Source organism: Gigantopelta aegis, chromosome 3 (assembly GCF_016097555.1).
Source record: "Gigantopelta aegis isolate Gae_Host chromosome 3, Gae_host_genome, whole genome shotgun sequence".
Lineage (NCBI taxonomy): Eukaryota > Metazoa > Mollusca > Gastropoda > Neomphalida > Peltospiridae > Gigantopelta > Gigantopelta aegis.
In genome coordinates, this window is record NC_054701.1 from 94856578 (window position 1) to 94874457 (window position 17880).

General features: G+C 34.4%; 1 protein-coding gene across 1 annotated transcript in view; it reads right to left on the reverse strand.

Moving 5' to 3' along the window:
• Positions 1-17880, reverse strand: part of LOC121368951 — a 40691-nt gene that overhangs the window by 9788 nt on the left and 13023 nt on the right. The window contains exons 4-6 of the mRNA XM_041493716.1: positions 9870-10008; positions 7356-9014; positions 1367-1410 (exon numbers count right to left, since the gene is read on the reverse strand). Coding sequence (XP_041349650.1) covers positions 1367-1410; positions 7356-9014; positions 9870-10008 — 1842 coding nt within the window. The remainder of the gene's footprint in view (positions 1-1366; positions 1411-7355; positions 9015-9869; positions 10009-17880) is intronic.

The following is a 17880-nucleotide window of genomic DNA, read 5'->3' on the forward strand; positions in this document are numbered from 1 at the left end:
ACTGCCACTCCAAGGATAATTCTCCATATTTTGCGGGTCAGAGGACTCTTCAAAGGATAATTCTCCATATTTTGCCTTTAAGAGGACTGCCACTTCAAAGGATGATAATCATTCATATTTTGTTTATCAGAGGATTGCCACTCCAAAGGGCAATAATCCATCATAATTTGCCTGCCACTTCAAAGGATGATAATCCTTTGTTGCAGGACTGTCATTTCAAAGGATGACAATACTTCCTAATTTGCCTGTCAGAGGACTGTCACTTTCCAGACTGGTTTGACAACTGTAAGCCTGCATAGTTTTGAGTTCAGCGAGTTGTGAATGTAGCCCTGGAGTCTACTTTCCAGTGTATCCTTTTTCTTTCTTTCTTTTTGTTGTTTCTCTCCCCCTTCCCAACCACAGTACATAGCACACTATTAGCCACTTAGAACCAACATTTAAACAAGATCGAAATATCAAATAAACAAATCCTACACTGCCTGAGCAAAAGTCTATGCCTTTGGATGGCATCCTGTGAAATACAAGACTGTTGTTTAACACCACCACTGGAGCAAACTGATCACTTTTGGATGTCAAACATTTGGTAATTTGGACAAAATAGTGTTAGTGAGAAAACACAAATTTTTCCATTTGTGGAACGGGAACGGAAAAACGTAGCCCTATGGGCCACCGATGGGGATTAATCCTAGATTGACCACACACGAGGCAAACACTTTACCACCAGGCTACACCCCACCCCAACATACAACAAAGCTTGCATATAATGTAAATGTTTATTAAATATTATCAATAAAATAGATGTACATGCACAACAAAGTATTGTTAGTAAAATTACTTTTTCACATTTTGTAACATCTGTCAGTTTAAAACATTCCAAATTTACTGATATATTTTCCATGCTAAATGTGGCAGCATGTTTTACACACCTGATCAAAATAGCCACAATTATGTTTCAGTCATAATAATACATTTTTGTACATTTCATGTAATAAGTTTAATAGCTCATTTACCTTTTAACTTAGTGACTAAAAAAGAAACAATTAAGTTATTTATTATATTAACTTAAATACAATGTACTACATTCTTAATAATCTGAAATTCAATCAATTCTTTTATAGTCAGATTGTGGCAAAACGAACCGATGAATTGGCATACTGTACAATGCTAAAACTCACATAAACACATATTATTAACAGTTAAATACTTAGCAACTCTCATATCATTTTTAGCAAGAACAATTTAAGGAAGTAAAAAAAGTTTCTTTATAAAGCTCATTTCTAATACAGGGGTGAAGACAAAATGGTGGAACGGCCAAGCTATGCAGTGTGACCTGAAGTAATCGATAATGCAGAAAGTACAGACTAACTTGAGGGCGTTTCACCTTGGCTGTTCCATCAGTTGCCTTTATTCCTGTATAAACAAACAAAAAAAGATTTAATCTATGCAATTTGATGGAAATTTGCAAAGAATCTTTTCTATATATACTGATATGGGTTTTTACTTCAATTTTTTTTTTTATGGGTTTGAAATGTAATAGGCTACATTTAATATGTTTTGATATGAATTTTAACGCTATTAGTTTCAGAATTAAATGTCAATTCATCGGTTGACGCAAACAGACAATAAATGAATGTCTGGTAATTATAAGCATGTGTATACCCTCTTTAATATATGGCTGGTATCTAATTCTTGTTTATTTACAAATATGATTGTTTTAAAGACTTTCAAAGTTCTGATAAATTGTCAAATTGAAAAGTACTCAATGCATATAAAATCCAAATGAACATAAAAGGACAAAATAAAATTGACAATATACTGATGTTAAAAAACAAAGGAATGTAAAATAAATTGCCACTCTATTTTGTTTTACAGCCCTTATTACTACTTTCTCACTTACTATACCAGTCATTATTTCAATCATTCTTTCATTCAGCACTTATTCACTTCACTCACTGACGTTCATTTTATATTTATTTATTATGTATTATTCATGAATCTACCTACTTCGTTTCAATCACAAATCTTTAGTGCCAGAACATAATTTATGAAAAAATCCTTTAGAATTAATAGGGATAACAAAAATTACTAAACAGGGGTGGAAATTGACTGAAATTTGTGTCACTGATTTAGTCAGGGAAGCTACAAATTATGCCTGCCCAAATTGAAACCTTCTTGACCTAATATGCTAATATATGCATAAAATCAATGCCTGTTCAATAGGACGGTCAAAAAATATTTCCCGGCGCGTGGTGATGATGACCAGCAAAAACTGGTTGGGACATCATTATTTCAACCACTGCTGAAAATCTGACATTCACCACATGATCACCTAGTACACATCACAGGGGGTTATGCATAAAATTCTATAATCATCAAATACAAATATTATATTATTGGTTTATATTGAGCCTGTAATATGGATATGGAAAATCGTGAGATTCTAACATGGTTAAAAACCTGTACATATGCTTGTATACTGAACTGTTATAAATATTTATTTATAATACCAATATATGCAAGGTATATAAAAGGTAATTGATATTATGGCAAGATCTAGGATTGTTGGGGTGGGTGCTAACACTCATCTCTTTCTTTGCTTGCAACACTACATGTACATTCTTGAGCATTGATGACATTAAGATCCCCATTCCTAAAACAACCTGTGTATGTAATTTCAATCTTACAGTTATATACCTGCATTCAATTTTATATTACAAATTACACATCATTTGTTCTTATCAATATACTGTTTTTATTATTTTAAAAATCAGTCTGTGGTATTTTCACGAATGCATTGACTGGCCTAAGTTTATATACATGTATTACAATATTTTCCTCAATACCTATTCCATTTCATTTGAACTCCATGCATGTCTGTACATGTATGCGTATGATTATATATATGGTATGCTTAAAATGCAAGCTGTGTTGTGACCATCAGTAAAATCCAATAATACCTACAGCAGTCAGTGACACATAACAAGCGAGAATGTATATCTATTTAATAAACTTGCCTGTGCAATGCAAACTCTGAAATGCATTACATATTAAATGTATTACCAAAACAAATACATAGCATGAAATCCCACTCATTGCTTGACATATATGCCATGTAACACAAACGTTTCAAATTCTATGAACATACAAAGTTAAAAGTTTGTTTTGTTTAATGACACCACTAGAGCACACTGATTTATTAATCATCGGCCATTGGATGTTAAACATTTGGTAATTTTGGCATATAGTCTTAGAGAGGAAACCCACTACCTTTTTTCCATTAGTAGCAAGGGATCTTTTATATGCACCATCAGATCCCACAGACAGGAGAGCACATACATATTGGTATACCAATAGTGGTGCACTAACTGGAATGAGAAATAGCCCAAATGAACCCACCGACCATGCAGAAAGTGAGCGCTTTACCACTGGGCTACATCCCACCCCACCATTAACATACAAATACCATCTATATTGAAATAAATTGGTTAAATAACCCAGCCTATGCCTAGCTTCCTAGTTAAAATTGCTATAAAGTTATAATTACATTCTGGCAATTAGCAATGGAATTCTTGTTGCTTACACAAGTCTTAGAGTGATATACACGTGAAAATATTGGTGAAATAATAACTGCATCAGTCACAAGCATACGCTGTTATAGTGATATATACATGTGAAAATATTGGTGAAATAATAACTGCATCAGTCACTAGCATACGCTGTTATAGTGATATACATGTGAAAATATTGGTGGGATAATAACTGCATCAGTCACTAGCATACACTGTTAGAGTGATATATACATGTGAAAATATTGGTGAAATAATAACTGTATCAGTCACTAGCATACACTGTTAGAGTGATATACACGTGAAAATATTGGTGAAATAATAACTGTATCAGTCACTAGCATACGCTGTTAGAGTGATATACACGTGAAAATATTGGTGGAATAATAACTGTATCAGTCACTAGCATACGCTGTTAGAGTGATATACACGTGAAAATATTGGTGAAATAATAACTGTATCAGTCACTAGCATACACTGTTAGAGTGATATACACGTGAAAATATTGGTGGAATAATAACTGTATCAGTCACTAGCATACGCTGTTAGAGTGATATACACGTGAAAATATTGGTGAAATAACTGCATCAGTCACTAGCATACGCTGTTAGAGTGATATATACATGTGAAAATATTGGTGAAATAACTGCATCAGTCACTAGCATACGCTGGTTTTATTACCACTCTAACACGTTAGTAGTTAGCACCAATGTCGATTACATCACTTGCCAAAATGACATTACTAACATTGCCACGTCATTTCCATAAATGGTGACAACAGACTTGTGACCAGTAGGTTTTGTTTATAACAGATAAGAGGTAAACTGATGAAGGAAAGAAATGGTTTATTTAACGATGCACTCAGACATCAGCCGTCAGACATATGGTTAAGGACACACAGATATTGAGAGAGGAAACCCGCTGTCGCTACTTCATGGGCTACTCTTTTCAATTAGCAGCAAGGGATCTTTTATATGCACCATCCCATAGACAGAATAGCACATACCACAGCCTTTGATGTACCAGTCGTGGTGCACTGGCTGGAGCGAAATAGCCCAATGGGAACTGATGCAAGTTACATGATAAATGTTCATGTTTTCAGACAATATTAATAGGCCCCATAAAAAAAATATATCACGCTGGTATCTTATTGTGACATATCCTACAAGATAACAATATACATGTATTTCTAATTGTTTATTACGAGGCATGTTTATTCTATCATTATAGAAAGACACTTATTTATGTTACTGAGCAATTTATTTCTTTAAAAGAGAAGTATCACAAGGAAAATGCAAATTTCATGATATGAGCCGTCACAACAGTGTGAGCGAGATTTTGTTTGTGTATGAAGTAGAAAAGCCAATGTATGAAAGTGCAGAATCAATATGGAGCAATAGATCACATTACAATTGTTAGTGAGCATGTTGTAACAGCATGAGCATTTATTGTAAAATCAATATCAATAACCAGAATTCACTCATAATAAAACTAAAACCCGGTACTTCTGCATTCATCGCTATGGGTTTCATAATTGGGCTTTTCTAACTGTCTGATCATATTTAAAATAAAAAAAAGTAAAAAAAAGACAACTGATAAACTGCACAAGATGGCTGTACACTTTAAAATTAAATAAAACAAGTTTCTAAACAACATAACATCGTTAACAAACAGAGCACTCAATGTCTTTGGTATGTAATTCTACGAGGTTCAAAACTGAACAAATTATGAAATGTTGATACGGAATTTATGAAATCTACATTTTAGGTAAAATAAAAATGTATAATGCACATTGCCTCAATTATTAATGTCAAGGTGACTAGTTAACAAAGCAAAAATATTATAAAATAATAGCCTAATAATAATTTTAAAATATTTAATAATAATAATAATACAAAAATAATCAAAATTATTTAAAATAATAATTATTAAAAATAAATAAAAAACAAATAATATTAATAATTAATAATAAATAAATTTTAAAATAAAAGTAAAAATTTAAATTAAAAAAAAAACCCCGTTAAAACTGCAAAATGTGTGATCTTTATTATGTTAAAACTTTCTCATCTAAAATGGTTGTGGAAAATTAACTGCTTTATTCAACAACTTCTTAAAATGGCAGTTTATATAGTTTACATATTATATATTCATATTGCATATAATTATACATAACCAATTCATGATTTGATCATATTCAGAATACTGAACTCAACAATACTAGCTGTCTAACACTGTTACCATTTTAGAGTGAAGTCAATAACCTATTTTAATATATACTTACTTTTTTCTCATGCATAATCACAGTATAATGTTGGTTACCATAAATAAAGTGTCTGATTCATTCATTAAAGAATTAACGTGCATATATACCACGAAGGTTTCACGCACGCCTGTCCTGGGCTTAATCTCTGGCCTTTGCCAGTGACTAAGTCCAGGAAAAGGGGGGGGGGGGGGGGATTGAGTTTGAAGTGGGCGGAATTTGGAATAAGTATTTAGTAGCGTCCAGCGAAAATGGGCCGTGTTCTGATTGGCTGAATTTCGATTCCTTCGGATCTAACTAGTGTCTGAAAGCATTTCTTTGGAAGACAAGGTGTCAATATTTGAATAGTATTGGAAGACCTTTTTAAAATGCAACATTTCTAGTACTAATATTATTAATAATCTTAATATTTGAATGATATGTTTAAAAGCATAAACAAGCACACAGCATAATGTGCTGGTGAAATTAACAAATGTAAAAAAATAATAATAAAAATACAAAATGCATTTTAAAAACTGCAAAGTAAACAGACACCCATTTCTGATTTTTTTTTCTCTTCTATTTAGTTTTTACAGTTTTGACACAAACTTCAATACACAGAAAAATGTATTACAATATAAAATGATCCACCTCCCTCTTAAAGGGACAGACCCTAGTTTTTAAACACTAAGGTATATGTTTCACCTAGACCCTAGTTTTTAAACACTAAGGTATATGTTTCACCTAGACCCTAGTTTTTAAACACTAAGGTATATGTTTCACCTAGACCCTAGTTTTTAAACACTAAGGTATATGTTTCACCTAGACCCTAGTTTTCAAACACTAAGGTATATGTTTCACCTAGACCCTAGTTTTTAAACACTAAGGTATATGTTTCACCTAGACCTTAGTTTCAACCCGTAAAACTGGACACTAAGTTTGGTTAATTTACAAACATGTAACAAATTTGGATACAACAGAGTAAAACAAGAGTTTGTGACATTGAAATAACCTTGAAAATAGACTAAAACGCGACTCCATAATCATTACTTCTCAGACGCACGTGCATTTTTAAAAATATGAAAAATGCATTTTGTGGTATCAGAAACATCGGGATGACCAGAAACACTTTGGTTGTATGGAAATGGATAATCTAAACAGTGATATATACCGGTAAGTAATGTTTGATTTCAGTGATCATAAACAGCTCTAATAGTGACAAATATGCCGTAGTGTTTAAAAACTAGGGTCTGTCCCTTTAAATAAGACATAGAATAATAAAAAGTATGAATAATGTTTAACTAGAAATGGCAAACTGAAGCTGAATTATGTAGAACCTAATTTAATAAATGTTTAAAATTTTCCATAGGTAAACAATTGTAATGTATCACAGAACATAAATCTCATCATGCTAAGCTTAAAAGCAACAGCCTGCTATCTATAGTGGATATTCTTACAAATATATTTTCAGTTGAAATGTTATCCCCCACAACCACCCCCTCCACAGCCCCCACCCCCACAACCTCCTCCATCACCACCCCCACCCCCACCTCCGTCACCACCCCCATCCCCTTGGTCTGCTGCAAAACTAAAGACACCACCTCCCCCATCCCCTCCCCCATCCCCTGAAGAAGTAAACGCTCCTCCACCTACATCATCACTGAACACTCCCCCAGCATCATCATTGCCACCTCCACCATCACAAAACCCTCCAACATCACCAACATCGAAGGCACCTCCCTCATTGTCATTGCCAGCACCTCCAAACACCGCAGACGTTTCATAGGCATCATTCTCAAATCCAAAGCCACCATCATCCAAATCATAGCCAAAACCCACAGCATTATCATCAGCTTCATAACCAAAATTTACATCTTCAGTTTCAAATCCAAAACCATCATTCAGGTCATCATTTCCATAGCCAAATCCTTCCTCATCGCCATCATTTCCAAAGAGGCCAGCGTTGTTGTCATCATCCTGTGTATAACCAAAGCCAGCATCTAAATCAGTTTCACCATGGACAAAGCTATCTTCTAATTCATTATCGAATTCATTTTCATGATCTAGTCCACCTTCCTGGTCTTGGTATCCAAAAACCCCATCCGAATCATTGCCATCGTGTTCAGGAATATCAGAATCATGTTCATGATTATCATCATCATCATGGAGGCCAAATCCAGCATCAGATTCATTTCCATCATCCTGATGATCCAAGCTATTCTCATACTCTATTCCATCATCAAGATCATGATCATTAAACTCATTATCTGACTGATGAACAATGTCCTCGTTGTTAACACTACTGGCTTCAGAAATATTGTCAGCATCTCCATACGTATGTTCTTCAGTATGATTCTCCTGAGCATCTTCTGTATCTTGTTCATCCACACTGTGTTCCTCATGACTGAAGCCATCGTGGTGTATGACAGAATCATCCAAGTCAAGCTGGTCTTGGGACAAACTGACATCCTGGTCATCGTGGTCATGCACATCTTCCTCTTCATAGGTCAGATCACCATCTTTGTCTTCAGACTCGTTTGCCTTCTCTTCCTCCTGCTCTGACCTGGAAGTCAGGATGTGGCCATCATCATCTTCACCAACACCAAACCCAAACCCGCCAGTCACAGCCGCAGCTTCAAGTTCAGCAGCATGATTATTGACACCCTGGTGATCCTCCTCCCCCTCTCGTCCTCCCCACCAGCCTTTCGTCCCTCCATCCCCATGCAAATCACTCCCAATCCCTCCAAGACCTGGTCTTCCTTCGGTGTCCTTTGTACCACTATCATGACCACGACCGGACAAAACCGACCTCAGGTAGAAGTTGCATGGCGTGGCGATCATGAATCCACAAGCGACCACCAGAGCGAGATTCTCGGCAGCTACACCTCTCATGTTTCTGTTAGTCTCCAGGTTGTCGGGCTCCCCTGGCTTCCAGCCCTTCGGGTGAGGCTGACACAGGACATGCAGCAGAGCGACACTGAATGCCACAGCGATGTTTTCGGCCACGTCAACCGACCCCTCCTTGATCTCGATGAGTCCGTGGTCGAGCTCCACCTTGGCGTCGTCGATGTTGAAGCTGAACATGGACGACGCGTACGCCTGCTCCAAGGTGACCTTCTCCCATGCATGAGTCCTCATCTTGTAGAAGCTCACTTCGAGGTAGCCCGCACAGCCAGGAACGCCACGGCGACCCTTTCGGATACTGGTCGCTTTAAAAAGAAAGAAAATACACACTCACTCTAACATACATTTATGTCAACTTCAAAACATTCTGTGCACAGCCCTGGAAACTAGCAAGAATATCTAAGGAATATCCAAGAGAAGAAACCTGCAGTAAATATTTGCTACTTCTGTTTACTTACAAAATCGTTAACAATAACTAAGTGAGGTTTTATTACTATTATCCCCTATAATTTATATTATACTCTAGATGTATACAAATCAATCTGCATTTATAGTATACTTTAGATGTATACAAATCAATCTGCATTTACAGTATACTCTAGATGTATACAAATCAATCTGCATTTATAGTATACTTTAGATGTATACAAATCAATCTGCATTTACAGTATACTCTAGATGTATACAAATCAATCTGCATTTACAGTATACTCTAGATGTACACAAATCAATCTGCATTTACAGTATACTATACTCTAGATGTATACAAATCAATCTGCATTTACAGTATACTCTAGATGTATACAAATCAATCTGCATTTACAGTATACTCTAGATGTATACAAATCAATCTGCATTTATAGTACACTCTAGATGTATACAAATCTCAGGAGAGTATAACTAACTTGTGACAGTATAACTAACCTCAAGTCAGTACATGACTAACCTCCAGACAGTATAACTAACCTCCAGACAGTATAACTAACCTCCAGACAGTATAACCAACTCGTGACAGTATAACCAACTCATGACAGTATAACCAACTCGTGACAGTATAACCAACTCGTGACAGTATAACTAACTTGTGACAGTATAACTACCCTCATTGCAGTATATCTAATCTCGTTGCAGTATAACTAACTCGTGGCAGTATAACTAACCTTTGACTCTGCGGACGGGCCGCCTGACCCCCGTCCACCTACCGAGTAGCACCCCCCAGTCTCCGCCGTGGTTCTTGATCAGTATCGCCCTCTCACCCTTCTTCGGGGTAAACGTTACACACGCTTTCGGATTCCCAACCTGAATCCATGAAACAAATCTGCACTGATTATAACTGTGACATGAATATGGTACATGAATGTCTACAACATAATAGAGAACCCAATGCATTCACAGAGACTCTGATATCAATGTATAAACTTAAACTGAAATAATATTAAACATGTTTAGAAAATTGAATATAAATACAGTACAGTGAAACCCTTCAAAACCGGACCCTCTGTAAACCAAATTCACCCAAAACCGAACATTTTTCATAGTCCTTTTTTAAAAATCAGTACAGAAATTAACCTCTATAAACCGGATACCTCTTTAAACCGGACTTTGTACTTGGTCCCTAGGGTATCCAGTTTAGAGGGGTTTCACTGTATATGGATTTAAGCCACAGTACACCGTAAACACTGAACTTTTTATTATTTATGTTTGTACTGTCTTTAATATAAAGTCACTATTATTATGTTTACGACATGTGCTGGTATATATTTGTACTCTGTAAGTGTTAAACATGAATAACTCTCCTAAAGAACATCGTGAACAAGTGACACGTTAGTAAGTACATGTAAGATGTGTAATTTAAATCAATTTATTGTAAAGAACATCAAAACATTAACATAAAAGCAACTGTCACAAAACAATAGTTACACACATACAGTTACTCAGGCTAACCAAATGTTCAAAGGAACTTTAAACATAAACACAACATGCTAGACTAAAAACATCAATCCCATCAAAACCCAACTGGTTTCTGTTTTTTGTTTGTTGTCCTCTTTTTTTCTTCTTTTTTTTTCTTCTTTCTTTTGCTGAGGGTGGGGTAGGTTTGGCACACAATAAATTCCTGCCTTCCACCTGTACCAGTGACATTGTTTACATGCACCTTATTAGTATTACACACACTAAATCTACTGATACCAAACACCAAGCTTCATAACCTCCGTGCAGTACAAGACTAAATGTATTGTTTTCATATCTGACTAAAAACGTTAACAAACACATGTCTATAAAACATGTGTTAAAAAGGAATGTTCACCAGCATGTAGGCCTACAAGTATTGTATGTTGAGACGCCAGACGTAGCCCAGTGGAATGTTCACCAGCATGTAGGCCTACAAGTATTGTATGTTGAGATGCCAGACGTAGCCCAGTGCAATGTTCACCAGCATGTAGGCCTACAAGTATTGTATGTTGAGACGCCAGACGTAGCCCAGTGCAATGTTCACCAGCATGTAGGCCTACAAGTATTGTATGTTGAGACGCCAGACGTAGCCCAGTGGAATGTTCACCAGCATGTAGGCCTACAAGTATTGTATGTTGAGACGCCAGACGTAGCCCTGTGGTAAAGAGCTTGCCTCATGTGCAATTGGCCTAATATCGATCTCCATCAGTGGATGCATTGGGCAAATTCTTAGTCCAGTCAATGCTCCAAAGCTGGTATGACACACAGCTGTGGTATGTACTATCCTGTCTGTAGGATGGTGCATATTTAGAGAATACCCAAATAATTACTTGGCAATACCATTAATCTGGCACGAGTGAATTGATATTGTCCTTCCCAAGCCTTTAGCAAGAGAGAAGGACAACATCAATTAACGAGTGCAAGATAAACGGTATTGCCAAGTAACAAGTTGGGTATTCTATTTATTACCCATTATCAATCTTTATAATTTTTGGAAGATTTTCAAATGATACTGTTATTGAAAACAAGTTTGCAAGTTGAGAATAAGAGACAGTGTTGTGTTATAGCTGTGATGTAAGTTGGCTGTTGACAGACTGCCACCATGATGCTTGTTTGTTGTTGCCTAACAGTTGTGACACCAAAGCCTATTGTAAAGCACTAATTATGATGTCAAAACATATCTAGGGGAAGAACCTTTTTTCTTTCCCCACTTCTCTCTGACTGCTAACAAAAAGAGTAGCATAATTTTTATGTATGATCACAGTGGGTTTCCTCTTTATTATCTGCATGATTCTTGTCCACATGTCCGATGCCATATAACAGTAAATAAAAATGTGTTGAGCGTGTTGTTAAATAAAATGTTTCTTTCATCTTTCATCATAGAAGTTCAAACAAGCCATGCTGTTAGTACAAATTATTTTACAAAACTGGATTTCACACAAAACCAGATTAATCACAAAACGGTAACCTCACAAAGATACCCGTGTTGGTTAGCTATAAATTAGAAAGGAGGTGAAAAAATAAAAAGAGTGTAACGAAATCATATACTGAGCAATACAAGGTATATGAAGAGATAAAAATGTTATGCTGGATTCTAACACAAATTTTTTTAGTTTTTTTTTAAAAGTGTCAGTTTGTGTTATACATACATGTATACAGACAGACGGACAGGCAGACAGTTTATTCAGTAAAAGGCCTCTGGCCCAAAATACAGTCAATTTAAACAATTTAAGAGCATACGTTACATCATTTAGTCACGTAACGGTCTGCCATTTAATTTTATATTATAGTAATAGTTATAAATATTCAGTGTAAAAAAAGTTCACTATTCATTCTCAATCTAAATACATAGTATAAGAATTTTGATAAATTTAGTAATTTAGTAAAAAAAATTCATTCTGAGATGACATCAGATTAATGAAGATAACTGTTAATGGCAGACCAACATTTACTTTCACAAAGGGTCAAATGTTCATATTTCGCAAATAACTATATTTTTGGCATACAAATAATACATGGAGCTGATCTTCAATAAAAAAAAACCTGGTTATTATCTCGACAAAAAGTGCATAATCTTCTCTCATATACAATATTATTAAATCTACCTGTATCTACACATAAACCAAAACTATTACATTTAAATTTTGATAATGCAATTTGGAATCTCAAGGGGATATTCATGTGTAACTAACATTGAACATTTAATAGAGATTTATACTGGTAACCAGTACATGTATACATACACACATAGATAAATCAAAGAGTAAACTGAATGTTAAATTGTGTTTAAATCAAGATGAAAACTACAGCTTCTATTATACACATACATATATCAGGGTTGAAAATTAACATGAAAACCAAGGTCGCCAGTAGGGCCAGTTGAAGAAAAATCTTACTGGCCCTTCTCAAATTCAACTAGCCCTCCAAATATCACATTGGAATTTAACTGCATAGGGCCTGGTGCAAATAAGACTCAATTTTCTTGTCTCCAGTATATTTCAGCTTCTGAAAATGACTATTAATGTGATATTGATGGTTCTTTGTTGTCAATTAATTTGTATGTACCCAATTGATATATATTTCAAATTTCAGGCAAATCACACTAATAGAAGTAAAGATACCTAGCAACAAAGTTGACAAAACCTGTGAAAAATGGCAACTTTTTGCGTGACAAGCATATTTCATAAAAACTACAATTATGTGCAAATTAAAATAACACACTTCCTTAAGTGAATATGATATATGCTTACATTGAGTAATTACCGCAAAATTTGTAATCGTAAAAATCAATGAAATCGGTCAATAAGTAAGATTTCTGCGGTACATTTTCGAAAATTGGGTAATTGTCTCCAAAACCCCTTTTTTTCTCATTTTACTTGTTTCTGCATGAATAGAAATTAAGATAAATCTGTTATTTGTGCCTAATATGAGTAATTCATAACAGATATAGTGATAATGTAAATAACTAGGGTAGTTTATCCTTTCTATGCTTGTCACACACTCTACTCGTATCCTTTGGTAGCATGTAACACCTGTCCCAACCATAATGGTGGTGTTTCTTCCTTATATACTGTTGTGTAGAATACTATATAGTTACACTATTCATACAATTCTCTTGCACTCATTTCCTTAACCCATTATTATTATTTTCTCTTACAGTGGGCTTAATTCTCAAAGACAGTTCCAGACTAAGGACCCAAAACTAGTGGTGTCCCAACCATAACGTTTCTGTCCCAACCATAACAGCAACAATATAGATTTTTTTTTCAGCAATAATATCACTTTACATGTCTGTAAAAGCTACCAAATTTAATAGCAGTGAATGTTTCAAACATGTTTTTATGTCATAAGAAGATTATAATGTACCAATCCATTGTAATTAAATGTTTGTTAGAATACAAAACAAATTTTGGTTACTTAAATGTAATTAAACAAAGTATCATTTACAACCGACAGATGCTAACAGAGTAAATGCTTTGTAAATTATATAAGTTATATAAGAAGTGCCTAAATATAAGGGAATTTACAAAGAAAACATAAAATAAAAGTCACAACTGAATATATATAAACATAATGTGGTTGTCGTTATGGTCGGGACAATTATGCATTGGAGTGGATTTTTATGGATAATCATAGATTAAATGGACACTGTTGGTGTTTGATTGAGTAGTTAAGCTGTTTTATACTTCATGTGCACATGCATTACAAGTATGTGGGTATCCAATACACATTTAGATTTATTGACAAAGTTCAGTTTATGTTCAATCTTTCGTAAATGTTTTCATTGAAAGCACCAAATATTTGATGTATGAAGGTTATGCATTCTAAAATTCATTCAAACCAAACATTATTTAGTGAATAATATGTGTATATGCTACAAAACATGGATTGTGAAGAAAAAATTTTGAAGCTACAGTTTGTTGTTTATTATTGTGTCCCAACCATAACGGTCCATGGTAACGCTAAGGATGTGGGCATTTGAGTGGCAGTGTATGGCTAATCATAGATTAAATGGACACTAAGTACATAATTGAGTAACTTTGAGCTATTTTTATGTTGTCCGGGTATTTAGTTCTGTGAAAGTTTAATTGTCTTTCATTTGACATTTTGGGAGGTGTTTAAAATGTCACAGTTCTTTGAAATAACACTTCTATGATCACATTTATGTGAGTTTTTAGAAAGCTAAGATTGTTTTAAATGATTATCATATGAATGTATTATATGTTTTTATGATAACAGTAATAAAATGTCAACTATTAAATGTTAATTTGTTCAAATTAATTGCTATTGTAAAGCATGTGTCCCAACCATAACGGTGAAATCCTATTCAAAGTGAAATATTCAAGAGCTTATATTCATGCACTTACAAGAGATATCTTCTTCAAATTTTCAGGAAGTTAAGTAAGCATGTCCAGAACTATAGTTAAGACATTTTTACTAATCTAAATATGTGCCTTGTTATTTAAAACAAATTTCCATAATTCCAGTTTCTTAAAATACATACAATTTTCTATGTAAAATGTCAATATTTTTTATCAGCAACCATTTATAGATGTATAGATGTTTATAAAATTGCATCAGGTCCATGCCAACATATCAACACTAAAAAACCTTGAAGATAATAAATAAAACTTGTATTATTAACTGGTCAGAATATTACAATGAAATTATGAAAAGGCATCCATTGTATTCAAAATAGATAAAAATTTTCCTAGTTCTATACATCTTAGCCACAAAATTTATTTTTGTCATCAAAATATATACTATTCCCCTGTTGAAATTGCTGAAAATCAGACTATTTGTTAAAGTTTAATTTTTGGTCAAACGTCACAATTTATTTGCACCAGGCCATAGGTAAAATTAAAACTATAGTGGGTTTTTTTAATTATTGAATAATAACCATTTACGTTAAAGAAAACTGATGAATTGACATTTAACTTCATAATGAATAAAGTAAAAATTGATGTAAATCATGTTAAGTTTTAAACCCATACCAACTGAAAAAAAAAAAAAAAAAAAAAGATTAAAATTAAAAAGAAATCCAGTATAAATAAACATGTTTCTTTACAAAGTACCATTAAGCATATTAAATTTCATTTTCAATACAGGGTAAAACATAATGCAGTAGAAACAGACGCGTGCTTTAGTAAACTAGTCTGGGAATGGCAGTCCACTTTGTAGCGATGCAAGATGGATGGAATAAACTTTGTGGTGATACAAGAAGGGTGAAATTCCCAGCAAATTATTTCCTCGGGAGTGGCTGTTCTCTTAGACAGAGATCCATGGAATCATCCACTGTTTTGCCAAATGCCTATTCGACTGCTTTGTGCAGAGATACGGCCCTGATCATGTATTACGGCTGTGTCATTCAGATTACCTTGGATGTTCCATCAATGCCTTAAACTTGTATCACAAAAAAAAAACATTTAACCTATGCAGTTTGATGGTAATTTATAAAAAAAATAAAAAATAATTTACACTGCACATTTACCCCAAATAAAATGTTATTTGAGACGGTATGTGTTTAAAACTTAATAAATTAATGTTTTTATATGAATTTTATCTTTATTCATTATGTTGGCGCTGTCAAAATATAGAACATGTTCTATGTCTTCTACTGCCAGATCTGTAGTTCGCACCAACATAGACGTGGTGTGTTTTGTCATATTAAATTCAGTTTCAGTGTGTTTCTTTTTTAACTAGTACTATACTCGCCAGACACTAAAATCGATGGTCGCCCAACAGACTACCTTTGTTAAATTCTTAGTCGCCCTTAGCCAATAAAGGTCACCATGGGCAACTGCTAATTTTCAACCCTGATATATATAAAATAGATGAAAATGTAAACTGGATGTTACAAAAATGTTAAATCCAGACAGAGTCAATTTGCATGAAAAATAACAAGTAATAGTATGACGATTACACATTGTAAAGAAAAACAAATCTCAAGCACAACATGTACATATTATATTGTAAAGAAAGAAGTACAAACATATTAATAAAGTAATTTAAGGAAATGAGACAAATGGTGTGTCTGAACTTGTTAGAATAATGGCACTGGTGTGCTTTAAAATATCAAGTATACTGCTTAGAGAAGAAAGAAGTAGCCAAAACCATAATTTATTAACTTCATATACCCTATAGATACACATCAATCCAAGGACAGATCCAAGGTAGGGGGCCTGTCACTGGTCAATAAAAATTAAAGTGCCTCCATTTTGAACCAATTTGTTATAAAGATTTCATTGAAGTGCCCTTTGCAGGGTCAGGGTCTATGTGGCCTTGTTCCTCTGGTCCCCTCCCTAAAACAATTCCTAGGTGCTAGGCAAACTCAAACAAATTAACCACATTTCTGCTGACAAGAAACAGTGTTCGGTCATTATCATTTGAATCACATCTCACAGCAGCCAAAAACAAGAGCAGATTACTCTGATTCACTCAAAACGTCACACATGTATTATGAATGAAGGAAGGAAATGGTTTATTTAACGACGCACTCAGCACACTTTATGAATGGATGCTGAATACAATTCGGCATGACAAATACATGTGTCTATTACTATTAGGAGTCAAACAGAGATACATGGAAGTGCCATATTATGAATGGATGCTGAATACAATTCGGCATGACAAATACATGTGTCTATTACTATTAGGAGTCAAACAGAGATACATGGAAGTGCCATATTATGAATGGATGCTGAATACAATTCGGCATGACAAATACATGTGTCTATTACTATTAGGAGTCAAACAGAGATACATGGAAGTGCCATATTATGAATGGATGCTGAATACAATTCGGCATGACAAATACATGTGTCTATTACTATTAGGAGTCAAACAGAGATACATGGAAGTGCCATATTATGAATGGATGCTGAATACAATTCGGCATGACAAATACATGTGTCTATTACTATTAGGAGTCAAACAGAGATACATGGAAGTGCCATATTATGAATGGATGCTGAATACAATTCGGCATGACAAATACATGTGTCTATTACTATTAGGAGTCAAACAGAGATACATGGAAGTGCCATATTATGAATGGATGCTGAATACAATTCGGCATGACAAATACATGTGTCTATTACTATTAGGAGTCAAACAGAGATACATGGAAGTGCCATATTATGAATGGATGCTGAATACAATTCGGCATGACAAATACATGTGTCTATTACTATTAGGAGTCAAACAGAGATACATGGAAGT